This window comes from Phasianus colchicus, chromosome 1, assembly GCF_987193195.1.
Source record: "Phasianus colchicus chromosome 1, bPhaCol1.hap1.1, whole genome shotgun sequence".
NCBI classification, from domain to species: Eukaryota; Metazoa; Chordata; class Aves; order Galliformes; family Phasianidae; genus Phasianus; species Phasianus colchicus.
The window spans coordinates 22,737,667-22,764,714 of record NC_143436.1 but is presented as its reverse complement, the minus strand read 5'-3'; the positions used below and the strand labels follow the sequence as shown (position 1 = coordinate 22,764,714).

The window sequence follows — 27,048 nt, the reverse complement described above, 5'->3', positions numbered from 1 at the left end:
GTGCGCCGCTTCGCCCGCCGCCGGCGCCGGCCCCTCCCGTCCCGCCGCCTCGCCCCGCGCCGCCATGCCCAGCAGCGAGGCGGTGCCGCTGGGGCTGGGCGCCTGCCGCAGATCGGGGGCGCTGGCCGGGATGCTGGCGCTCGTGGCGCGGGTGCTGGAGTGGCTGCGCTCGCTGTTCTGGAAGGAGGAGATGGAGCTCACGCTGGTGGGGCTGCAGTACTCGGGGAAGACCACGCTGCTCACCGTGCTGGCGGTACGCTCCCCGCCGCCGCCGCCGGGCTGGGGCTGGGGCGGCGGCAGGGCAGGGACAGGGGCCGGGGCGGGCGGGCGCTGCGGGCGGCGGCCGGGGGCGGCGGGCTGCGGCAGCGCCCTGAGGGCCGCGGCGGGCGGAGGTCTGGCCGCACGGCCGGTCTCGGCCGGCCCCTTCGCTCCGCTTTCCCCAGCAACAAGTGCGGGCTGCGCCTCCGCGGCGGAGCCGTGCGCCGTCGTGACATCCCTGCAGCTGTGTGCGGCGCAGCGGGACGGGTGGGGCCGTCAGGGGCTGCGCGCCTTTTGCAGCCTCGAGCGTCTCCGCCGGGCTCGAATGGGGGTGGCGTTTTACACAGGAGAAGAAGAAGATGCCTCGTGTGTCGCGACCGCACGACGTGACCGTCGCAAATCAGATTCCCGAATTCTCACCCGTCAGTGAGAGCTGACCGCTCACGTCAGTGTATTCCAAATTAATCAGTAAGACATTGTGCTTCCTCCGGGGCCTCAACTTTCCCTTTACTGGCTTCTCCCGTCAGCTGCACCACATCCCTCAGTTCCCTGATGCCCAGCCCTTCCCTAGCATTCAAGTCCAGCACGCCATTCCCTTCCCACTGTAACAATGGGATGGCCTTGCTGCCTTGTTCAGTGTCTGCACGGACATCTACCGTGACATTTTCCATTCTGTCTCCATGCTGAAATACTCTCATCTTTGGTTGATGTGCTGCTCACCCTGCTGGTGCACTTTTCTATCTGCCCCAAAGCTTTCCATCAGAAGGTTGCAAACAAATGCACGTTACATAGGGTTTGTGCTGATCTTGAAGCTTGTCAATGGTGCCATCTTCTCCGAAGTCATCGGCTCTTACTGTATTGCAGCTTCACCTGCCATGAGGTGGGAGCATCTAGATGTTGAACAAAAGCAGGAGTAGGGCCTGTAGTCGTAGATAGGGAGACAGTGATGAACAGAAGCGTAGGGCATTTGTTGTTTCTTTCGTGTGCGTTACAGGGAATAAAAGGAGATGGTGAATTAGTGTGAGTGAAGAAGTTGAGAGAAAGGATAAAAATGAATGGAGTGGAGAAAGTGCAGCTAGCAATGATAGTGTGCTTTGAGGCACATCGGTCAATAAACAGAAAATAGATTAAATTCACATTTTTGTTAGTTTCAGATGGTCATAATAACATAGATCTCTGTACTCTCATAATCCATTGGAAGCATGCTTCCTGCAGCAGGCTTTGCTGAAGGAGGAGACATAATAGATTGTATTGTTTCTTGAATTGATTTAATAAAGGGAGCAGGGGAGAACACAGCATTTCAGAGACCTCAGTGCTCTAACAGTAGTGTGCATTGTCAGACTTTATGCTTGTAAATGCCCACTCATTCAGACTACACCTGTAGAATAACATACATGTTTGTCTTTCTCATGCTAACCCAGATGTGATAACACTCCCTTTTATGCAGGCCTAATTTTGTCAGCATCTCTTTAAAGAGCATTCTGCAAGGCATCCATGTTTTCTGATCTGAGAAATGTCACAGATTACAGTTTTTGTAGCTTTTGGATTTTTTAATCTGGAGATCACGTGCCCTGATAAACACCAAAGAAGGGTGGTTGAAGAATTTGGGAGTAAATGATTTGGGATAAGGCAGTAGGTGTCAATTGATAAGAGGATGGCAAACAGACTGGTGATGGGCATGTGTTTGTGTAAGTGTGGTTAGCATGCAGCAGGGGGAAAATAACCATTACAAAACAGCAAATACTTGAACTCGTTGCATACTTCAGTGGATCATAAAAACAAATGATAAGAAATAATTATTTTTCTCACTATGCAGTAGTATTCTGAGTTCCTCTTACGCTACCATCCAATAAACATGCTTTAGAACAGTCTCCTCCCTGATAGAGCCTTATTTAGTTCTTGGTTACCAGTGGAAACCTTGGGTAAGTTCACCACCTCTTACTGTGGATGCACACTGATGAATTGAAGTGAATCTGCCCCATTGTTTTTGATTGTGTAAGGTGTAATGACTTTGTATTCATTGTCAGTTTGATATTCATCAGCATTTAGAAAAGGCATTACAGTCTTCTTGGCATTCATTATTTTCATTTCTGTTAGGGAACAATCTCTTTTACTCAAGTGTAACAATGAAATTGTACATCTTGAATATTCAGGAAAATAGTTCATTTGTCATGTGAAGCTTTGCTAGAAAGCAAAACTGAACTTTTTACTTTACTTTTATACTTTCCTGCTAACAGCAATTGAAACAACACAGTAATCAGAGTTTTTGTGCTAATATGGGTGAAAGATTAAAAATACTTATTTCCTTTTTTTCATTCTGTGGGAAAATAAAGAACTGTAAACATAGTACATAGTTTGTAGTTGGATCCACTCAACGAGAACTGAAAATTTTAGAAGATTAAAACTGTTGAAAGAGAAAACATTTATGTGTTGCATTCTATCCTCCAAACTGGATTGGTTTCTGTTTTTATCTTCCAGTTCAGTGTATTGAATGTGGTGTATGATTTGTGATCAAAATGGAATCCAGACTTCTTATGCTTTGCCTAAACAATAACTTGCTGAGTTGGGTATCTGTTTTTTCCTGGCTTTCCTGTTCCTAAATAGTGATATTACATCCCCATGGTTTATCTGCTAGGAAGTGTGTATACATCCACAAAAATTTTGTCCTCAGCAAGTATATATACTACATATTTTAGCAAAACAGGCCAGAACCCACTGCAGCAGGTTGGTAGTGATGGATCCTATTAAAAACTTCTGTCACTTTCGGGTGCGTGGATCTGTAGGAGACTGCTGGTGCATTTGTCTTCACTGCTGCTATTGACAAGTCACTGAAGCAAGGAAGGAGAAGAAAAAGAGACTTCCAGCAACAGAAAGTGGGGATGATGTGTGGTACACAATTTCACAGTGCTAAGATCAAACAAGTAATTGATGGAATTTGGTTCTTGCTTAAGAGATCAAATTCCAAGCCCCCAAATCATTGAGAAGAGCACATAGCTGGCAAAGGCTATATAGTTTTTTAATCCTAAATTAAAAGAACTTGTTTAATGGACACAAACCAGAGGTCACTCAATCTGCCATGAGTGAGGAAAGCAGTTGCAGAAAGCGTGTAGTGATCAGCAGTAACACTAAGGATAGCTGATGGCACTGTGGGGCTGTGAGCTGCTGCTGTGCTGCACCTTGCAGCTCTGATCATCTGCTTCACGAGTGGGAGGGCTCTGCTGGAGGATGTTTGTTTCCCTCATTTGTATACCTGTATGCTGAAAAAATAAAGAATACAAAGGATGTTGATGTGAATGAAGGGAGTGGGAAGATAGAAGCAAAAGGGCGGTGGCAGTTCCAGGAAGCACCATGCTCCTTCTCTCTGTGTGACTGGAAAACCAGGACTGCTGTGTGCATTGCAGACAGCAGGACCTGGACCTCTGTATAGAAAGAGTTGTTAAGTAACCTTGGTCAGATCTTAATACACTACTTGTGTTGACATTCAGTCCCTTATAAGTCATGCTCATAAGTCATAACTCATAAGAATGTGTTTCACCTTTCTCATCAAAAGCTATCTTCTGCAGTGGATAAATTTTTGTAAGGTTTCATTGTTGTACTGATGAGTATCTATCTTGTAGAAGTATTTGTCTTTGCTGCGGGTTGGAGGTAGGCATTCAGCATTTTGTTGTGGTTTATGGTATACTGAGTTAGTTCCCTGAATTTTTCTGTCTCAGTGACATTCTCTTAGGTTCCACAGCTGGACTTCCCTGCTTCACCTATTCAGAAGCTCAGAGTGCTCTTTAAATGAGTACTTCTTCACCATTTGTTACATCTGATGGTTAAACCTTTGGCAGTAGTGGTGAAAATCACAGAATCACAGAATTGTGGGGGTTGGAAGGGACCTCCAGAGGTCACTGAGTCCAACCCACAAAATTATGGGGAAAAATTCAAATATAGTCAGTTTTATTGTATTTTGACAACCCTGCTTTCTGGTTTGCTCAAGAATCAGATGAGGAATTATCTGAAGTCTCGTGGTTTCTGGGGTGATCTTTGTCACTGAGGAGAATAAAAGATCATTTAAAGGGACTGAAATGAACAGTCTTCCTTGGTGTGACAATGCATTAATTGAAGTGCTGGCCAATGCTCTCTTGTGGAAAATTAATATGGTGTTTTACTGTGTTTTAAAATAAAATTTTATTTTGCAAGTGAGAAATTCATCTGCTTTGTGTCAGTTATTTTATAATATGTATTTTTTTTTTTTGCATTCCAGTCAGGGCAGTTCACAGAAGATATGATTCCTACAGTAGGCTTCAATATGAGAAAAATAACAAAAGGAAACGTAACCATAAAGGTAGGTGTGCATGGTTGCATTAACATAGAATGTATAATTAAAAGAGAGAATGATAAGAATTTGTAATGAAACTGTATGCAAAGTTGTTTTTTTCAGGTGATAAAGAATCACCTATCTGTTTTTGTAGTTCAGAAATTCTTTTAAGAGCATATAGTTATACATTTCTGTGTTACATTAATATATATTATTTCATGATATCCATGCCAGGTGGAACCTGGTGCTCCTTTGGATTAGAAAGGTCATAAAACTCAGAGATACTTGGGGAGCCAAGCGAACAACCTAGAGGTGCCTCTCTTGTATTCTCTCCTCCTTTCTCAGAAATCTGGAGCAACTTTCCTGTTAACTTTTGAAGCTCAGTGGAGAATGCATTTTAGATCACATTGTGTTAGCTATCAAGAAATAGTACATCTAATCTAAGTCAGTTGTCTCTGCACCATCTCTTAGTGCCCCTTTTCTCTCTAGATATGGAGAGATACAGATGCTGCCAGTTTGATTGTAATTCATAGTATGGGCATCAAAATACAGACAAATCACTAGCATGAAGGCTCTCTCTGTTGTTTGATAATAAAGGGAGTCAGGTTGATTAGTTCAAATTCATAACTTTTATCTAAAATTAGGTGAAGAGAATGTAGGTTTTTGCTTTTACCTTGACTTTTCCCTTCTTTTCCTTCATTTTCTCTCCTTTCTTGCTCAGTTCTAAAGGTGTTCTTATTCCTTGGGTTGGCATGACTCTTGTACCTAGGAATGATTTTCTGAAAGCACCTGTAATGTGAAAATAAGCAGTTGTAAGTTATCTACCTGCTCACTTTAAACAGTGAGGAAGTACAGGCTGATAAAAGGGATAACTGACTTGTGTTGCTTGGGAGATGTTAACGCTGAAGTATAATCATCGTCCAAAACCTAAGATGACCATAGGGATATAGATACTGTGACTGCCTGTTTCTGGTGTTAATCTCTTGGTATGCTTTTTCAAAATCTCTCATGACTATAGGGAGTTTCAGCTGAACATTTAAACTGAGTATCTGCTTCGATGTTAAATGGATATAAGATAATCACTAGATGCACCACAACCACCTGTATATTTTAGTGCCTAGTAAAGCCAGACTTTTGAAATATATTGAAAAGGATGTAATGTTAGATCCAGTTTTTTACTTGCAGCACTCCAACCCTCTTTCTAGTATGCTCTCCTTGAGATTCACATCAGGTTTGGATGAAATAACAACTCTTTTCATGGTTTAACCTGATTTTAATTTCACGGGAAATCTTGGCGGAATATAAAAAACAAATGATGGTGAATATCTGAAAACTAGGTCCACAGTAAAGGCTGTTAAGACTTAAAAGTGGTGTGAAATAAAATGTAAAATAAAATAAAATGTGAAATGGAGGAGAATCATTATGGCTGTGATGACCTAAGTTCTATGTCTTTGTAAACAATCAGTATGGTGCATGAATACAGCTCGTTTTGAGGGAGAATCTGACCATACTCTTATCAGGGAGTAGGTAGAGCAGGAAGACAAAGTAGAATTATAGAAGTATTTTTAAGTTTGACATTACCCAAAAGCTAGATGATTGATAGAAGCCTAAACTTTTTTTTTTTTTTTTTTTTTTCCCCAGTACAGATCGTTTCTGTGTATTTGTGGGCTTAAAAAACCAAATCTGTTGTGTGATGAGAACTGCAAAAGTCAGTGTTGGGTGGCCAAACCCTTTGAAGAATGTCATCACAGGATACAAAAATATGTGATGGCAGTGTCTGATTTAATAAAGTAAATACAAATTATCATACCTTTATCATGTTTTCATTAAAATATATTATAGCACAAAAAGTAGAAATTATATGAGTGATTTTCTTAAATGTTGATAGAAAACCTTCAAAAGAATTTTTGACTCAAAGAGTAAGAAATAAGTAAGTAAGAAATAAGGTATGAGTTGAGAGCTCTAGAAATTGAAGTGTTCAGTGGCTCTCAGTTTTATGGTTTATTCCTAAAGATAAAATTTCTCATTATTTTACATGTAGTTCAGCATTAGTCATGTGTGTAGCAAAGCCTTATATTTATGTATCTGTGTATATCCAGATATTGTCCACATACTGTCTTGTCCCACACTCTGTCTGGCACTTGCTCTTGTTAAACTTCATGCTGTTGGTGATTATCCAGCTCTCTTAGTTTGTCAAGATCTCTCTTCAAGGCCTCTCTATCTTCAAGGAGCCAACAGCTCCTCCTAATTTACTGCTGTCTGCAAACTTATTTAGTATGCATGCGTTTGAGTCCTACATCCAGGTAAATTATGAAAATATTAAAAGAGAACTGGCCCTGAAGTTGAGCCTGCTGAAATCTATTAGTGATTGGCTTTAAGCTTGATGTAACCCCATTTACTGATACCCTTTGGACATGACCCATCAGACGACTGTTTCACCCATTGCATTTTTTTTTTTTTGTCTGTTTTTTTGCATTTGTCTTTGTCTAGCTGTGTGCTGAATTTTTCTTTTCTGGAAGGATGCTGTGAAAATGAGCATCAAAAGTTTTGCCGAAACTCAGAAAGATTTTATCAGCTGGTTTCACTTGGTCCACTAGGCGGGTAACTTCATGAAAGGAGATTAAGTTTATTGAACAGGACTTTCTCCTTGTGTTGGCTGTGACCAGTGACTGTGCTGTCTTTCAGGCATTTTTTAGTAACTCCCAGAACAATTTTCCTTCCAAATCTTATCACAATCATTATCTTAGTCAGACGTGCTCCCTTCTTTCACTGCCTTGTTTCTTTATGACTCATTCCATTGTGCGTACGCATGAAGGTCAGTCCATAAACTCCTCATTCCTCAAAGTAACTGCTCCTGTGAATTCAAGAGAAAGCAGCAGATGTCCAGGAGTGGATGTCAGTGAATGATAGAGGGAAAAAAGAAATACTAGTCTTGAGTGCCTCTGTTAATTGAATGTCTCCCAATAGCCATCTGCTATTGCTGATCAAAGGTTTGAAGTCTGATGTAGAAAGAAAATGCTTAAATGTAATAGCAGCTCAATGCATTCCTATTTGTCTTCTCTCTAAGGAAAAAAAACACCTTTTAAATCAAAATCAGAGCTTCTAAATAGTTTTCATTTGGGCTCCAAATTCTTTCCAAACCACATTTCTTGTAGAGGGAGGTGAAGTCAGTTAGTTTTCAAAAAATCAAAAAATAACCTTTTATCACACCTGCTCTTCTGCCTACTTCTGAACCTGAGAATGATGTTCCTTACAGTGGGGACAAACCAGACTTACTTCTGGGAAAACTAAGAGGGAATCAGGTGAGGGTAGTGGAGGTTAAAGGTCACATTTTACAATCAGGTTAAGTTGATCATAGTGTGAAGCTTTACGTTCTACTTTAAACCTATTCATACACCCTACTACTCCTTTCTATCTGCACTAGTGATCCCATGGCAAAGCGATATCAGTGTAACTGAGGTAGTTGAAAGCAACCTCTTTAAAACAAAAGCAGGGCAACCTTATTAGTTTGCCCCTGGTCAAATTATTGAAGTAGTATAGTCCCAGCTACGTGGTTGCCTCTGTGATGTGGGAAAGGGTACAAATGTGCGTATTGGGGGCAATCTGGGTGGACTGTCTTGGTTGCAGGGCTCCATATTTAGAGACAGAATGTGGAGAGGAATAAAGCAGTTTTTCAGTTGCGGAGAAAAGTTACATTTTCCTTCATCCTTCCACCCTGACAGCTATAAACTCTTGAGTACAGTTAACACAGACTATGGCTAGAGGGCTGCCAGAATTATGTGTTCAGTTTGCACACGTAGACTGATTGTGAATTTATATGATTGTGACAGTGTTTTTTAAAATAAATGTTGAATGCTATATTGTTAGAATTTATGCACTTTGCATGATTTTAAACTTTTCTAATCCTTGGAATTAATTAATAATTCATACTAACTATAAAAGAGAATTTATGAAAAAGTCAGTGGCCATCAATACCAAAAGTCTGATTGATGTGCTAATTGTATAGATTTTCTCCTTCATTATTCTACTTACTGTACACAAATGAACTTGTGCTAGCTATGACAGCAAATAAAGATAATGTATTTGCAACAACTGCATCAGAGGTATTTGCCTTACAAGTGCAGATGCATCCTAAGGCATTCTTAGTCTCTTAACCATCAATGGCCAATGTCTATGAGAACTAGACCAGTGACAGAATTGTGATTAATACTGTGATATGAAGCCGCAAATGCAGACTCACAAGAAAAAACTATTTGTTCTAGTTTAGAAAGTCCAACTGTCTTTAAGTTTTCACTTATTCAGACAGGTAATTTTTTCTTACTGTTCTTCCAGGCATGCAGGAATTTTGTCTTCCTACATGAACTTTCCCTTTGTTTCAGAATACTAAGTACATTTATAGTGAATCATAGAATCATAGAATTGCTCAAGTTGGAAAAGACCTTAAAGATCATCAAGTCCAGCCACAACCTAACCATACTACCCTAACTCTAACAACCCTCCACTAAATCATGTCCCTGAGCACCACATCCAAATGGTTTTTAAACACAGTCAAGGATGGTGACTCAACCACCTCCCTGGGAAACCTATTGCAGTGCTTAACAACTCTTTCTGTAAAGAAGTTTTTCCTGATATCCAACCTGAACTTACCCTGGCACAACTTAAGGCCATTTCCCCTCATCCTGTCACCTGTCACCAGTGAGAAGAGACCAATCCGGCTCTCACTGTAAGCACATTTCAGGTATTGGAAAAGAGCAGTAAAGTCTCCCTCAGCCTCCTTTTCCCCAGACTAAACAGCCCCAGTTCCTTCAGTCTCTCTTCGTAGGGTATATTCTCCAAGTCCTTCAAAAGCCTCAGTGTCCTTCCTGTACTGAGGTGCCCAAAACTGAACACAGTACTTCAGGTGAGGCCTCACCAATGCCGAGACCAGGGGCAGGATGATTTCCCTAGTCCTGCTCATCACACCATTCCTGATACAAGCCAGGATGCCGTTGGCCTTCTTGGCCACCTGAGCACACTGCTGGCTCATATTCAGCCAACTGTCTGTGAGTACATGAGGGTCCCTTTCCAGCCACTCCTGCCCAAGCATGTGAAAAAAAAAGACTAATAATTTGTGCCAGAATTGACATTCTAAGATGAACATCATGCAAGCATGAGATGTTTGTGAGTTTCTGTGCAACTGTGTCCAATTCCAAAAGTCATACAATAGGTTTTACAATACAGTTGATTGGAATAAAAGGATAATGCTAGCATTATTAAAAAATAACTAGATTTGAAAACAGTATTTAATTGGGAAACCAGTATGCACAGGAAAATAATTTATCCCAACAAGTTCTAATTGTCTCTGTGACAGTAGTATATAGTAAAAAGAGGAGGATATGGCTGTTTTGTATAAAAGCTTACTTCCTTAAAAGCCTGTCAAAAAGTACTTACAAGTCACTATTCCTGTGTTTAGATAAATTGTTAAAATCTTACTAATTGCTAGATACAATTTCTAAAAATTATTTTACTGTGAGAAGAATGACAGAATTTGTTGATATGTTGATGACTGGAGAATACTGAGGGGGATGTGTCAGCAATAAAGCATGATTTTTTCTCAAGCACCAAAAGGCTATGATAATCCAGCCATCAGCTACTATGAAAATTCTTGGATAAAGCATTATTTTACTAAACTTGTGAAGTCCTTGAAATGTGGCAGGAAAAGTGTTCATGGCATGCGGATAGGTTATTGCATTTGACTTTTTTGTAGGTTTTGGTATGCTGCATAGAAGAAGACATTAAATCTACTATAAGAGTGAGACTGAGAAACTATCTGTGTCAAAAAGTCATCAAGGGGAAAAAAAAAGGCATTGCAGAAGACTAGGACTGATCGCTTTAGGAAGATAAAGTTACACCACCAAAAAGTGGGTGGTAATAATCCTTCATGTGTTTTTTTGCCATATTTTCATTTAGGCCACTAAAAAGGAAATACTGTGCTAGTGCAGCATTGTTGTCTGGTTTCTTGATTGCAGTTCTGTCTCTAGATTCTATTCTATTCCAGAAGACAAAAAAAAAAAAAAAAGCAGTCTACTTTCTTCCTGTTTTGACAGTCTTTTCCAGAAGCCAGCGGATTTAGTCTGTCATCCTAGAGTGTAAAAGTATGGTGACTGGCATACTTATGTGTAAGCATTTATCTGAACCACATGGAAAGAAAAATACTGATTTGTGTTGGCCTGAAGAATAGAGAGGTGCCAATTTTATGTGGTCCGTAATGTGGCTCATGTGGTTGAAAGTGATAAAAGCCATAAAGTTCTCAGCTCTAACCATGTACTGCTAAACTTTAGTGTGGCCAGATATTTCATAAAACCTCTCATCTTTTATTTCCAAAACAAAATGGAAGGAAAAGAGGAAGTGTTTGAGCAGACATTTACAGTCCAAGCAAGAAGCTTAGTGGATTTTAAGGCTGTGGTCAAAATATTAAATTACAAGATTCCAGTATCAAAATGCTTAGTGTACTTCACCTTATGGATCTGTTAAGGCTCTTATGAAGTTTATAATGAAACTGATGGCTTTCCTTTATTTTATTTTATTTTGATAAAGCTGTATGATTGAAATAATTTGAGGTTTTAATTAAAAAAAAATGTCGTTTGCTGAGTGATCTGATTTTGTGGTATTGCTCTGTTTTTGGATCAGCACTTTATTGATACTTTTACTCTAGTGAGGTTTACTGTTCAGTAAGCTAGAGAATAGATAGGACGTTTAACATTTTGAGAGACTCAGAAGACACACGTTGCTAATTGTTCTCTGAAATGTTTGTGGAACTCAAACTAATCAACCTTTGATCCTAAAGAATCTTAGAATGAGTTCTAGAATAAGAAATAAAAAAAGAAATATTGTAACACAAGAAATGCATACAGAAAAAAAGCAACTTCAATTTCCTTGGTGTTTCAGCGTGCTTTAAACTTACTGTCTTAAAGTCGTATCACCAGCTGGTTTCTGCGCTCCACTGGGTGGTGCAGCCTGGTGAGAACTCGAGCTGAGGAGGTCGGACTGCAGTTATTCCAGCTGCCACCGCTAGAGGCCAGCCTCTTTCCATGGCAGCTACAGCCTGGGCAAGTGCCTGAGGGCCAAGCCAGATCTTGCTGCTTGCTGTTTGCTCTGATGTGATGGAGAAGGGTCCCAGCTCAGTGTGTTCCTCTCTTGCTTCCTTCATTGCTGCATTCCTTCCTCCTCTAAACAGTTGTTTTCAAGTTTTGGCAGATATACATAATCCTCCTGCTTTTTAATGTTTCATCCTACAGTTAAAAAACAGCTGCTGCTATACCATCTCACGTGTTCATGCTATAATACAACCATGTGACTGTATTGCTGATACAGCTCCAGTAGATTCTCTACAAGTACTGGGGTATTCCAGTTTGAGTCCATTTGAAAACGCCATACTATCTCTGGTCTAATGTCAAATCAATCAGGATCACATCACATCAGAAAGTCCAGCCACTAGTCAGTGACTAGGGGGTATTTAACATCTTCATTAATGTCTCACGGGACAGATTGCAGCCTGTGCAAGTTTGCCGGTGCTGCCAAACTGAGCAGAGCAGTAGATACACCATGTGGTTGTTCCATCACATAAAAGGACCTCAGCAGGCTGGAGAAATGGGCTGACAGGAGCCTGAAGCACTTCAAAAAAGGGAAGTTGCATCTGGGGAGGAACAACCCCAGGCACCAGGATGTGCTGGGGACCAGCCAACTGGAAAGCAGCTTTGTGGAAAAGAACATGGGGGTCATCATCTCTACAGCAGTGTGTCTTTACCACAAAGAAGGCCAATGGTTCATGAACTGCACAAGGAGTAATATTGCCAGGAGATTGAGGAAAGGGAAACCTTCATCTCCTCTGCATTGATGAAGCCATGCCTGGACTACATTGTCTAGTTCTCAGTCAACCAGTATTAGTGAAGGGCAGGGAAAATATTAAATCATTGTCCCATCAGAGAATTCTTGTAGGCTGTGTATGTGCTCAGTTGTGCACAGAAAATAATGTGAGTTAGGGTTATGTATTTGGCAGAAGGGTCTTCACTGGTTGGGCAAATGCATGGGACCAGAAGCAAGAATCCTCAAATATCTCACTGGCCGTTCAAAGTAACTGTTTGGACTCCTAAGAATAGGAACAGTTGATCTCAAGGAACTGACTCAATTGTATAAACCAGCCTTGTGCTCTGAGATGAACCAGGTGTTTGATACTCAAATATCTCTAATTAACTCTTTCTTAAAATCTGGTATTCCATGAAGAGAGTTCTACAGTATACCTTGTTTTATGCTATGCACTTTCACTCTCAGAGTTAAAAAAAAAAAAGCTTTTTCCCAGTTTCTAGAATGATTTTCCATCATTATAGATTGAGCTGCTTTGTTCTTCTGTGTCTGACAGCCGTAAAGAACACTACTCATTTTTCTGTTCTTTGGAAACGTAATAATCTACTGGATTATCACCTATTTTGTGTTGGTGTATTTGGTTCCTTCTGTCTGAATATGGATGCTGAACCTGCACGTGTTAAATCTCAGCTGCTGTATTTCAGACCATTTCTCAAGTTGGTCCAGGTAATTTAGGATTCTGATCTTCTTTTATCCATTTCCAGCTTGAAGTTTTCTGTAACTTATATAAACATATGTTCTATTCCAACATACTGTTGGGGTGCCTGGGAACCATAAATGCTGCCTCTGATTAGTTCTCTCCTCAGCAGCTTTGTCTCATTGATGCATGCTGAGAATCTGTCATAATTGCTCATTCCAGAGGTAAGAGAGCAAGGGGGACAGACAGTGGGAGTTCAGTGGAGTTAAAGCTGGCTTCGGAGAATGTCCTATTGTTGTCTGGTATTAGAGTAATACCAGACATTAATATCCAATATTAGAGTAAGTTTTCCCAGCATATGCCGTGTTGCACATCCCAATAGTTTTTGCTGCTGAGCACGTACTCTTTTTGCTTTCATGGTTATATGTTCCTCAGGAACAAGTAAAATTAATAATTACTGCAGTAGTTATCGATTGGTTGTTAGGGGCTAGCAATGACCTTGCCTCTGGTCTCCTTGCTGTCGGTCTTCCAAATGCAGGTTCTGCTCATAGCTTATGACTTCTGTATGCTGACCTTCACCAGAATCTCTTGGATTTTGATGTCTGGAGTCTGGTTTGTGATCCTGTGAGGACTGTTCATCACCACTCACCCTTAGTCAAGGCTTTCTGCCTGGCAGAGGACACAGTTTTTAGGCCAGGATGGATTGGTTTCTTGTGTTTAGTGATGTGTTACATCTTCATTAAGAGGGCTGCAGTCTTATCTCTAAACGTAACCTCCCTGGTGCATTCCTGCCTTAGAACACAGCGTGGCTGTAAGCAGCACTAAATTCAGAAAATAGTTGCTGAGAACAGACTTTGCTTCCGTGTCCCATTTAAAGTCCATCAGACACTGTGCCTTGTGTCTCTTCAGCCATTTTGTGCTGCAGGTCTGTTTCTAGCTCTCCGCTGACAATGCGGTGCCATGATTAAATTAATTATGAACGGTGTGAACTGTGCATACAGTACATTTTTTTCTGCCTGGCATGACTAAAATAAATTACCTAATTGCAGAAATGTTAAAAAGTTGGGCATTATCACCAGGGAGGGGTGACTGCAGGGTTCTTTGAAGGACCAAGGCTGTTTTCAGAGAACAGGCTGTTCTGGGAAGTATTGCCTGCAGAAACTGTAGCTGTGTGCCTTTTTTTTTTTTTCAGTTCTAAGGCAGCTGTTCAGATGTTTGCAAAATACAAGGTAATAGACAGATACTAATTACAATTAATAGAACTATGAGTGTGTTCTCACTTCCATAATGAGCTACATGGTTAGAATTCTACAAGTAAGGCTCTATACTTTTGTAATCACAAGGCAATTTATTAAAAAGTGTACTTCATTTAGCTCTTTTTATTCTTCCCATTCATTAGACAAAAAAGGAGAGTGTTACTGAGTGAACATTCCACTCTAGAGTAGGTGACTGTTCAGGATTTTTCTCTCCTAACCTTGGCCAGTGAAAAGGAGGAGGCCAACTGGAGCCATTTGCCTGAACTCAGTGGAAGGCAGTGCGTGCTTTGCAAGAATGGTTCACCTGATAGGTGAGGTGGGTAAGACAGATGACAGCTTTTTCTGCTTTAGGTGCCCTCAGGGAGCTCCAGATGCTAGTAACTTGGATGAGATGCCTACATTTTAGGTGGCTGAAATTGCAGGAAATGAATTGCAGGAACTGCTTTCCAGTTTCTCTTTGCCTCTTCACAGTGAGTTGGCTATGAATGCTGTCACTGTGCTTGCTGTGTATGTGTGAGCTCTTTAAGTCATGTATCAGTTTACCTGGATTTGTCTATGTACAACATGTTGCTGAATGTTGCTCATGCTACTTTATTCTGCCCAAATATTTTTCTGTATTTAGAACTTTCTCATCTGTTTGTTTAGGTTAGGTTTTATGGCTGATAGTTTCTGACTACATCCAATCAGAAATATATATTTCTATGTTCAGGTACTTACAGTGTCAAATTCAGCTTGCAAATTAGGATGTTTCAATGCCATCAACTTCATATCTGCATGAAGATTAAGCTCCTTCAATATTGAAAGAAGCTCTAGTCACTACTGGCAAGCCTAGAGTGAAATACTGTCTTCCTAAAGAAAGCATTGCTTCTGGTCAGCTGAATAGCTGAACAGCTGTCAGCCTACAGTGAGGTCTTAGGTACTGTGCCCATGCATTAACATGAGGACAGAAATGTGTCACTGTACTTATCTCTGTCTGCAAGAGAAATCCCACCCAGCGTGTCGGGAAAAAAAAAAGCTGTGAAAAACTAGCATTTAGAAATTACTACTTATCTTTTCCTGCAACTTTCTCAATAACTGTCAAATTTTCCCACAATATAAGCTAATTATAAGACGCACAACTAGAGTGTTAATGAGCCTCCCCATATTAGAAAAGCTTTTGGAAACTTTGAAATTAACCCATAACTGCATTTTTTCTCAACTGTCATGATACACCTCTGTGCAAAAGGAAAATATTTGTTCCTTAAACATAGCTGATATCTGCAGTCTTAGCGAGGAGCCTTAAAGCTGTATGAACAAGAGACATACCCAGAGAGTTTCCTGTTCTGAAATAGGCTGACTGAACAGGTAATTGTAAGGATTGTGGTAAATAGCGATTCTGAAGTACAGTGATTAATCTTGTTTGCAAATTAAAACGTTTCTTTATGAGATATAGACTTGCAAGCATGGTAGGAATTACTGTTCTACTGATATAGATGGGAACAAAAAATGTAGTGATTTATAAAATATTACAGAAATAGGAATGCAGAAATACATAGAACTGAGATTTAGCGTAAAGAACAACTTAAGATGTTAATCTCCTCTGAGACAACGGCACTGGATATCAAAGGAACTTCTTGTCTGTTTTGGTCATTCTGTAGGCATTTTGTGCTTAACATCAGCTGATCTGTGCATAAAACTACCTATTATACGTTGTGAAAATTTTATTCCTGAGGGATCAACAAAAACCATGGGAGAAATTGAAGTCCAGTCTCTTTTTAAAATCGTCAAGACACAGTGAGCTTAACTTTTTAGCTAACTTGATATTCTGTTGGTAGGGTGTAGTCTCCCTCCTCTCCCAGAATGTTTATCTGTGTATTACATACTGGGATACAAAAATAAGTAACATACAAAGCATGCAGAGGTTATGCACAAAAACATCTGTAATACAGCACATTTCTTTTTCCTGAATGTAAGAATGCCTCTTACAGTTTTGTCTGTTTGATTTACAGTGAAAATGGCTTAGGGCCATTATACAATATAGTAAAGAGTATTAGAAAGTTACTCCTAGCAACATTTTAATTTCATAAATAAGGAGGTAATTTTTTATTTCATCAGTTAATTTTCATTTTTTAATTAAGGTAATTATAAGGTAATGCAATGATAGAAACTTGCTTTGCACATGCTTTTAAGAACACCTCGTGTCCTTCATGTTGTACTTTTAATGAATAACTGTAAGCCTTGTGAGGGAAACTAACTGGAAATGACTTATCTTTCTGTTGTTTCAAGGTGACTCTTTCTCCTAATGAGAATAACACTTGTTCTGCAGTGTGATTTAATACATTATACATACAGTATATCATCAAACAAGGACAGAACCAATATTTCATTATCTTGTATTTGTTTTGTGATTAGTCCAGGCCACATCTTCTTCTGAATTTTTCTGGCTACCAGGAATAATGGCAATCAGTCTCCAGAAATCTAATTCTATTACTGGCCTTCCCTATCCTTTTGCCCCTTCTTTTCTCCTCTGATCTACCAAGAAAGTAATTTGTTTTTTTTTCTCCAGACACACAGATGTCACCAGATGGCTACAGTTAGTTTCAAGGTCCTGAAGAGTTATTGGAGTAATTAGTGTTGATGAGAGGTTTGTCATCTAACTATAATATTGAACAGGGTGCTCATCTCTTTCAAGCTTTAAAAATAAAAGGTTTATTTTATTAAGACTTCTGAAACAGCACCTCAGATGTCAGTGCAGATCATAATTGATACCCAGTTCATGTTCAGAAGTTCACCCAACTCTCTTTAATGTGTAAAATTCTTAATCTTGTAAGAGGGATCAAAGACAATGTACATTTATGTGATATACTAATGTTATTCCAAGAGGAGTGGTAAGATTATCAGTCACAGAATGTGATCTATGGACTGTGGAAGGAAAAATACAGTCAACATTAATTGAAAAAGTCTTTAATCCAAGGGTATATTGTCTGTTTTATTTTGTCATAGCAGCTTTAATGTGTTTTGATTTAGAAAGCATAAATGTGAAAACAACTCCTAAGGAAATTTGGAAGGCATAAACTTTTGCTTTTGTGCATATTACTTGCAAATTCAGTTTGGGCTGTAATGGATATTTGTCCTAGTTTTGATGTATGGAACGTATAACTTTGATAGCTAAATCATTTGAAATAAGGGGTAAGTCCTTGGTATAGGAACAAATCCACTCCTTTTATTTTTCAGTATTCATCAATATTTTACAAGCCATGTTGCATGTAATACAACTTAGATGTTGCAGCCTTTAGATGTAGCTGCAACAGCTGCATCAACGTGTAGTCCTTGCATCGACAATTAGATCCTATCCCTGCTGTTTTGATCTTGGATCTCTGAAGCTGTTTATTTTCATCCACCAAAAATACTAATTTTTTTGCAAGCAAAGTAGAAGTAATTCCTGTATAGAAGAATAATGTGCTAGCCCTTTGATGACAAGGAATTCACTGTGATTGTCTGATGTTAACAATAGGCATAAGCATTTGCAGGATTGGAGCTTTATAAAATCCCAAGCAGAATTTACGTTTCCTTTTCTTAAGATTCACATATTAATCACTTACCTTACCTTACCCTGCTGTTTCTTTTCTGGTTCTAATTCATGTGCCTTTTAATGAACACCTAATGAACAAGTGGGAGAGCTGAGGTCCTGGAGTTCTCTATATACAGTCCTTTTTGTGGACTGGCTCTACTCTCTGACCAAGTCTTTATTAGTATCCTTTATCCCACTGAGGACTTGATGTATTCTTATCTCAGGTCTCCCTAGCCCCATAAAAAATGCAACTCCATAAATGTTTTCATTCAAATAAGCCAAATTTTGTGGGTCTTGACCATGTATTTAAACAATTCAATTTGGGATCTGAGTTAGACTTTTTTTTTTTTTTTTTTTTTTTTTTTTTTTTTTTTTTTTGCTATTAATGGAAAAGGGCAGAAGCGTTCTGGTTCTGGTAGACACTGGGAACTGTTTCAGTCATAGGACTGACTTACTTGTTGACTGGAAGAAGCTGAGAATATAATTTTCTTGAAGACAGTCTAGGAGCTACATTCAGGCAGTGTAAACACAATGTGCATATTGCATGGAAGAGTTCTTTTGCTACGCTCTCTTCTGTTAGTTCTGTATAGTTCAAAAAAAGTTTTGGGCTTGGTGTGTTTTTATCTTTTCCAGGTATGGGACATTGGAGGGCAACCAAGGTTTCGAAGCATGTGGGAGCGTTACTGCAGGGGAGTCAATGCAGTTGTGTAAGTTTTTTTTTTAAATATTAAAATGCATAATATTTTTAACATTAAAATATGGATATGCTTGCATTCCTGTCCTTCTCCATCACTTACCCATTTCTTAATTGTGCTGCTGTTCTCTTATCGTGAGATGTTTAACTGAGCTTGGTGATAACATGCAAACAAGAAGGAAGCATAAAATTTGCAGCAGCCTTCTTTTTGGAAGCTGGCTACTATATCAGCATAAAGCAGAATTTAAGAAAAAAATACTTGCATTGTAATAGTGAGTTAATTGACTTATTATTAGAGTGACTTGTCTTGACTTTTCTGGCATCTGGATGAAAGGAACACATTATTCAGCTGACAGAAAATTATTATCTATACTTGTAATATTCTTGTTGATTCCTAGCACTTGATATAGGTACAGAGAGAAGTGTATTTAATAGAGTCCATTCTCTCCGCCCATTTATCCATTACTCTTTATTACTTTGCTGATGTTAGATTTCTGAACTGAAAAAAATATTGCTGCTAGAAACAGATGCTTCTAGAAAAGTCTGTAATAGGATGCTTAAGTCTGTCAGACCATTCAGTGAGAAGACCCAACACTATACAAGTAATGTGTTTTATGCATCCTATGTTCCAGATATATAAGAAATTGTATGTTCCAGTTTTGTGTCTTCCAGTATTAATAAATGCAGGGTTTATACAAATGAGGAGTGGTGTAATGCTGTTGACAATGTGAATGCATTTGTCACATTATACAGAAGTTTTAACGCAGCTTTCTGCAAGTGAAGGACAATACCATAAATATCTGTTTTCCCATTGCAGTTACATGGTGGATGCAGCAGACTTGGAAAAAGTAGAAGCGTCAAAGAATGAGCTGCACAGTTTGATAGATAAACCGCAATTGCATGGAATTCCAGTACGTATTTTGATTTTTATTGTTCTTACCTGACCGTAGATGGTGTAGTCTTAAATCCTTGTGAATGTGTTCTCCTGGACTCTAGAAAATACTAGCTTAAGTCTGTTGCAGCCTTGTTACAACTGTGTAATATTTTTTCACAGGACTTAGCATCTTATCAGAGCTGCAGTGTGTTTGTACATTTCTAGTCTAAAGGTCAGAAGAGATTTGGAACAAATTCATTTTCACATGTGGCATAATCAGAAAATAATGATTTCCAGACAGTCCCCTTGTCAACTAGGTTTAAACCTCTGACCTAAATATGTTTGTGGCAGTATCTTAAGACATGTGAGATTTGTCTTTCTGTCAGATGCTAACATAGTCATCTCTGCTTCTAGAGATTGTGGAGGAACTTGACTTTTTCTATCTTGACTTCTATTTCCTGACTGTTTGGATTTTCAAAATAAAAATGTTTGAAAAAATGCAAAATTATAATGGTTCTCGAGTATGAGGTGTCAAATAATAATCGTGCTGAAATTCTGCTGAGGAGTTATGGAGTTAGAGACTAATGTTGTTCAAAAATGAGGTTGAACCCCATGACAAGGCTTGGAACTACGTAGTCTATAAAGTTCCTTCCAACCCAAGACATTCTATGATTCTTCTATTCAGTGATTCATTTAAATGTAATCTGTCATTCGTGACCTGATATAAATCAATCTAGCATTGACCTTAATGCTGACATCACCAAATGAGTTATTATGTTTGATCATAAGAAAGAAACTAATAATACTTAAAAATTAGGGAGGACTTACTGACAGCTTAATGGCTTTTGCTTCAACCCTCTTTGCAAGTGAGTGGATGCTCAGCCCAGTACAAAAGCTTGAAGTCATCTGAGGAGGAGTGGACAGAAAGTTCACATGAATTCACTGAGAGAATAAAATTAGGCAAATGCATTTATCAGAGAGTTTTTCAAGTGATTATTGATCTTTATTATAAAGTTTGCTGTTATTCTGTTTTTATGTGTTACTTAAATATTGAACAAATTCTACAGCAGTCAATGGTGGATGATGTCGTTTTTCTTTACTGTCTGTACCAACTGTTTTAATTTTCACTTTCCCTTCCTTGACAGAATAGGTTACTGTCAAAACTACCTAATTAAATTCCTTTGCTTTTATATGTTATGATACCACATTTCATTTGCCCAGCTTGGCCAGCACGGTGCAGTAATGTACTTTTAACTTATTTTTATTTCATAGATAGTCACTAGTATTGAACTTTCTCCATTTTATGTTAACTAGGCTTTGGCATTATAAATTTTAAGATAACTTTATTAATCTGAGAGTGTAAGTAATGGGTTTCTTTGTGTTCCAGTTGCATGGGAATTAATGAGACAATCATTTCTTTGTCTGGGAATTGAAGTACATCTGTAAAACAGTGATGCAGTTATAATTAAAAAAAACCTTTGTTGCTTACTTTATTTTAGAATGTACTCAAACCATTCATCTGACTTTAACTTGTACTTGAGACTTTAAGTCTGAGCATCTGTTTAGTAAATTTTCTGCATTTCTCAGACTTCATTTGTAATTGTTGCTGTTTTCATTCTTATATAATGGGTATTCAAAGGGGAGGGAAAGGAATCAGTCATTTAACTGGGGTAAGGGTGAGCTGTGGTATGTATACCTACATTATACCTACATTAAGAACCAGGGAAGCAAAACTGTAGAGAGAATTAAGTGGTTTTGAGGATTCAACGTTTACTGCTGGGTCATACATTTGATCTGGTCCTGTAGATTCATTGTCTACTGGTGGCTTGAGTGCAGTGATGCATGCTATCCTCCAAGTTTTTGTTTCATGCTAAAGGAGTCCGTGTATGGAACTTCTGATACTAATGCACTCATAGATGATTGAACACATTCAGTTTTCAGAGAATACATACCTGACTGCAAAAGGATGTTTCCAGGCTGCTCACACAGACATTGGTCAATGTGAATATGTCAGCTATTGCAGTGTGTGTATATATATATTTGGCTGCAAGATCCTAAATATTGGCAATAGGTGACAAAATACAGAAATAAACTGTTATTGCCCATGGATTAATATAAATATGAATTATTTCTTTCAGGTGTTGGTCCTTGGAAATAAAAGAGACCTCCCAGGTGCACTGGATGAAAAGCAGTTAATTGAGAAATTGTAAGTAGCTGGTCAGTGTAAAAAGCTAAAACACTATGAAATAAGATATATAAGAGAAAGTTCTTTTGTAGTCTGTGGCAATACAGAGCTGTAAGAGATTCCATTTTGCATTCTCAGATGCTCCATTTCAAGAGCTGCTAGCTGTTGAAATAGCAATCTAGGCTGATAGCTGACTGCAGGAGAATTGAACCTCTGTTGGTTATTATTTCAGTTGTGTAAAGTTGTTTCAGATAATCTTGTTCTCCCATCGCTGAAGGTAGAACTGCTACAGATAGTAGTAGGATCACTTCCCAGAGTACTTTGGAGTGGCAGTTTAGTGTTCAAATGGCATTACAACAGAATCTTTTCAAACTACTCTCTATAAATGTGAGCAATTTGGATATTTTTGACATGTATCCTAAGCATATATTCATGTATAACTGAAACTGACTTAAATTGTTGCATTGCAAGGGTAATTTTAAATGAAGTACACAATTTTGTAAAAATGGATTGTATTGCAATAATTTTGCAGAATAATTTTTGTATCTCAGATCACCTAATTTTAATCAGTAGGAAGTGAAGCAAAGCTTTCTGTTTAGAAGGCTGGTCCAAAGGCTGAGCAATGGAGAATTAGAAAGCAGAGTCACAAAATGTTTGGAAGGAACCACTGGAGATATCTAGTTGACGTCCTCTACTGAAGCTGGGTTCCTAAGAGCCCATTACGCAGGACCATTTCCACGTAATGCTTTGAATATCTCCAAGAAGAAAGAGTACACAGCCTTTCTGGGCAACCTGTTCCGGTGCTCGGTTACCCTTAGAATAAAACGGTTTCCCAGTGCTCAGATGGAATGTCTTGTACTCCTGCTTCTGCCTGTTGCCTCTTGTCCCGTCACTCAATCCCATTGAAAAGAACCTGGCTTCATATTGTTTACAGCCTCCTCTCAGTTATTTGTACATATTGATAAGATTCCCTGCCCTCCCTAAGCCTGATATTCCTCAGGCTGAAAAGCCTTGACTTTCTCAGCCTTTCGTCATTGTAGAGATGCTCCAGTTAATAATATTGTAGTCTGTTTTTTGGAGCCTCTCCAGTGGCTCCATGTCTTTCTCCTACTTGGGACACCAGAGCCAACATGGAGCTCCTGATCTGGCCTCATCAATGCTTAGTAGAGGGAAACGGTCACCTCCTTTGACCTACTGGCAACACTGCTCCTAACGTAGTCCAGGGTATTATTGTTGGCTTTCTTTGTGTAAGGGTACATTGCTGATTCCTGTTCAGCTTGAACTTCCTGGTGCTTTTCTGCAAAACTTTAGACTCTTCTTTTCTCAGTGCTTCTACTTGCCATCTGTTCCATGAGCATCATCTGTCTCCTGCATGTTCCTTTCACTTGTGTGAGGATAAACAAATGAAAAAAATAGAAGAGTGTTTAGAAATTCTGGGGAATAGGGAGATTCCCATAATGAAACTGAAGTAAATTAAGAAACAATATCTTCCTAACCGTAGAGGCTTCCTTTCAGTAGGAATCGGATCTATCAGCTTTGTATATGACATAATAAGCTTTCTGAAGAATAATGCTGAATACTGTTGCTTGATTGCAAATGTTAATGGAGCTAAAAGTTTTGAAGAAGTTGAACACTAAAACAAGTGCTGTTATTCGGCACAGATTGTTACTGTCAGCTTATTAAATTCTGCTTTTTTATTATTCATTATTACATTAACTTAATGAGAAACTTTAATATTTGAAATAACTTTATAACCTTAATGTCTTTATAATTAAAAAAATAACAATTTAATGTGCTATGGCATATTTTAAAAATTTAATATATGAGAGTAGAATTTAACCCAGTGAATAAAATACAGGAAATTTCTGTTGCCCGTTTTTGTGATGTTAAAACATGTTTTTGTTCTTTAGAAACCTTTCAGCTATTCAAGACAGAGAAATCTGTTGCTATTCTATTTCCTGTAAAGAGAAGGATAACATTGGTAAGCTTCTTTTTCTTTTTGCCTCATCTTGTATACTTTGGATCAGATGTTTAGAAACATTAATGAGATTTGAATATTTAGCTCCCACATGTGCTTGAAAATCTCAAATTTCTTTGAAAGACTTTGTTGGAAATACCACCTTCAGTGGTGTATCTTTTAATATATAATTATATGTAATTTAAAAATCACTTATAGGGTGAAGTTAAGAAATAAATTTGGCAAGGATCTTGGAAAAGGGGGTTTAAAAATGGAATGGACTCAACCCCACACAAAGACTGTGCTACTTTTGAAAGACATAGTAACTGTGTATGAAGGCCTTCCAATTATTAGGTGGTACTTAAAAAATTTTAATAACTGTTTCTCTCCATATGTGATCTTACTTTTAAAGCAGACCTTATATGCACATGACTATAGGGTGTTCCTCAAATAGAGTGACTACTGCTGTTGTCCTACTGAAGACATGCTGAATTTACCCTAAAGTCTGTTGGGGACCTCTGAAAGCCGCATGAAGTTGTCTCATATTTAGCCTTTGCTTTTTGCCCTTCTCAGTCTTTCTCTTTCTTCTTTTCTTCACTTTCCTGTTCCTGTCTTCTGTCATGTTCTCCCCTTTCCTCTCTATCCCGTAGAGATAGTTGAGCTCACTTGGCCACTGCAGTGAGCAGGAGGGAAGGTAGGCTAGGCCAGCCCTGGCAGCCCTTGGCATGGTCTGTGCCACCCATCTTCCTTGTGCATTGCTGAGATAGGTGGTGCTCACTGGGACACGTACAACCTGGTAGATACTTCTAGCTGCTTCTTGAAGAAGACAGGCTTCTTGGAAGAACTGGTCAGCTCTGTAGGACTCAGCTGAGTGAGAGACAGTGGGAGTGAAAACTGGAGGACAGCCATCTTCTCCCAGCAGCAGGGAAAATTTTCTCTTTGGGCAGGGAGAAGCAGATAGTGGAGGCAGTGAGGTGACTGTGCTGTCATACCTGATCTTCAGTGAGTTAGGGAAATTTCAGCCAAGTGCAGGAATGTATTAGGCAGTGTCAGGCAGACCACTCATCTGTTCCCTTGGATGTGGTGTGTAGGCTTTGGGTGCACTGGTTTGAAGGGGACCAGACCTGGTTTTGCTCCAGCTTGGGTTGTAACCATTATTTCTGAGTAAGGGGAATGCACAGAATGTATTGTTAAACTTGGGAAGAATAGGGTTAGGGATATCTGCAGAAGTGAAGGACAGACTGAGTTGGAGGCTGGCCTAAATTAGCAACAAAATGAAAAAGTAAAATACAGGGTAGGGAAGGAAAGGCTGAGAGTAGAGGACACCAGAAACTGGATGACTCCCAAAATTGCATGGCTCCCAGTTAAGTAAGCATGGGTTTGTTCAAAACTCGGGATGTATTCCCCAGTTCACCTAAGAACCATCTTCGCCTTCAAGTTTTATAAATGTGGTGTCTGATCCTCATTAAAATCATTAAGGCTTCAGTGGAGGATCTCAAAGTGATAATGTAACTGGAAACTATCAGGCAGCATCGTTTCTGGAAGCATTCTGGAGAAAATAGGTATTAATCTTAGTTCATTTATGTGAATGGCTGTGAGGAAAAAAGCATGCAAAAAAAAATTATGCTAAAATTTGTAAATTGGAAACTAATGAAAAGAATGATCACTAATGCAGAACAGTATAGATCACTTACTTGTGGGAGTCCTGAGAGTAGAGATAGGAAGAAGGAAAAAAAAAAGCAAAAATAACCAAGTGCTGGCTGAGAATCAGTCAAGTATCTTCCAGTGTAACATTGTGCCTGAGGAAGCTGATCTGGTTGCTGAATATTTGCATAGGGAAATTAAAAAAAAAAAAAAAGAGATTGGATGATGTATATCACATGCATTTGGAATTGCATGTGCATTACTGGAACACAGTGTGAATTCTGTGCCATTTTTTGAGAAAGACCTGGGAAACTGAAAAGAGATTGAGAAATAACCTGGGGAGATCAAAGGACTAGTAGATATCATTTATGATGAAAAAACTGTAATGAAAATGTGTTTAGCTTATTAAAATGATGAAAATACAATTCTGTTAAGGAGAAGAGTGGGAGCTGTCCTCTTGCTCCACATTTATGATTGATGTCAATGCAGTTGAACGAGAGAGTCATTTTTCAGTGCAAACTGTAACCTAACTAACGAGCCTCATCAAGGGGTGTCTGTTTGAGGCTGTCAGTTTCTGTGTCCTGAGAGACTGGGGAAGATTAGTACATAGTTATTAGCTTTGGATGCCCTGGGATGCTTTTGTCTGCCTCAGTGCCTAAGCTGATCTTCCTGGAGTGCCATTTAGAATTTAGCACAAATAGGGCGAAAAATTTAAAATTGAGGGCTACGGTTGTTCCTGCCTCCTGGCATCCTTCCTACCACCCTAACAGATGTTACTGCCGTGAGGCAAAAACAACTGATCTGCTCATGAATCAGTTTGTAAACTGCTGCAGTCTTCAGCCCAGTGCATAAGTTAGTATCAGGAGGGGGATCAATTTCAGCTCTCAAATTTTACTCCAGTGTTCCATGTCTTTCAGAGACCTTGGGCTCCTAGAACCTACTTAAATGGCTTCTTCATGCCTTGTCAGATGCCTGCCCTTCTCTTTTCTTTTGGTTATGTATTTCTGCCTTTGTTCTCATACTGCATTTCATTACAGTCTGGATTTTACAGTACATCCTATGGTCGTATTAGATCTTTGCTTTTCCAACAGTTCTTTATCTATAGAAAATTTGATGCCAGTCATCGTATTTTAGGAATATAAAAATGCACGTAATTTAGAAACAAAAAACAACAGAAGAACCCTGCAGTCTTGAGTGCTCAGTTTTTAATGAGGTATGAATGAAGGCCTGTGGTTACTGAGTTTTCTTTATTTGCTTTTTCTTTTTTTTTTAATTTGTATTAACTTGCTTGTGCTGTGCTGTCCCTCTAAGCTCTGCAGACAGACTGTTGAGTTTTTCATTTTGTTTTTTCTATCCTGGCAGACATAACATTGCAATGGCTTATTCAGCACTCCAAATCAAGACACTGTTGAAGAAAACTTGCTGAAGATAACTCTTCTTTCCCAATCACTTTGACTCCTATCACCTATATACAACTGAAAAGATAAAAAATACAGCTGCATACTACCAGGACTCACTTTGATCATATTTGTTAATGGAAATTAAACTATAGCTTGTCTCTCCATTTTGGTTCTGGCTTTTTTTTTTTTTTTTTTTTCTTTTTTTTAATAATAAATACAGATATTTGCCTAGATGAAATTCCTGAACACCTTAATACAGGATGGAAAGAAATCGGTGCTTTTGGGGGCTGAGATGTTTGAGTTTTTGCATGTGAATTGTCAAACAGTGTTTTTTGTTTGGTTATTTTTTTCTAATTTTGAACTGAATAAACTGCACAGTGGAAACAGA

General features: G+C 38.9%; 1 protein-coding gene across 2 annotated transcripts; it reads left to right on the top strand.

The window, feature by feature from the left end:
• Nucleotides 1-7: 7 nt before the first annotated feature.
• Nucleotides 8-27,048, top strand: LOC116243711 (ADP-ribosylation factor-like protein 8B). Of its 2 annotated transcripts, XM_031615102.2 has the most exons (7): nt 8-253; nt 4,508-4,588; nt 18,540-18,613; nt 19,418-19,511; nt 21,613-21,680; nt 23,570-23,640; nt 26,623-27,048. In XM_031615102.2, the coding sequence occupies exons 1-7, from the start codon at nt 65-67 to the stop codon at nt 26,670-26,672; spliced, it is 627 nt and encodes a 208-aa protein (XP_031470962.1). In that variant the 5' UTR covers nt 8-64; the 3' UTR covers nt 26,673-27,048. The 2 variants fall into 2 exon arrangements, with proteins under 2 accessions (XP_031470962.1, XP_031470971.1); XM_031615111.2 differs by lacking the exon at nt 23,570-23,640.

Bases quoted from the DNA above. Each gene is read 5' to 3' on its own strand.
- LOC116243711 (XM_031615102.2), top strand. From the start codon at position 65: ATGCCCAGCAGCGAGGCGGTGCCGCTGGGGCTGGGCGCCTGCCGCAGA. The intron at 19,512-21,612 runs GTACGTATTTTG...TATTTCTTTCAG, and splicing joins CGCAATTGCATGGAATTCCA to GTGTTGGTCCTTGGAAATAA. The intron at 23,641-26,622 runs GTAAGCTTCTTT...CTATCCTGGCAG, and splicing joins TAAAGAGAAGGATAACATTG to ACATAACATTGCAATGGCTT.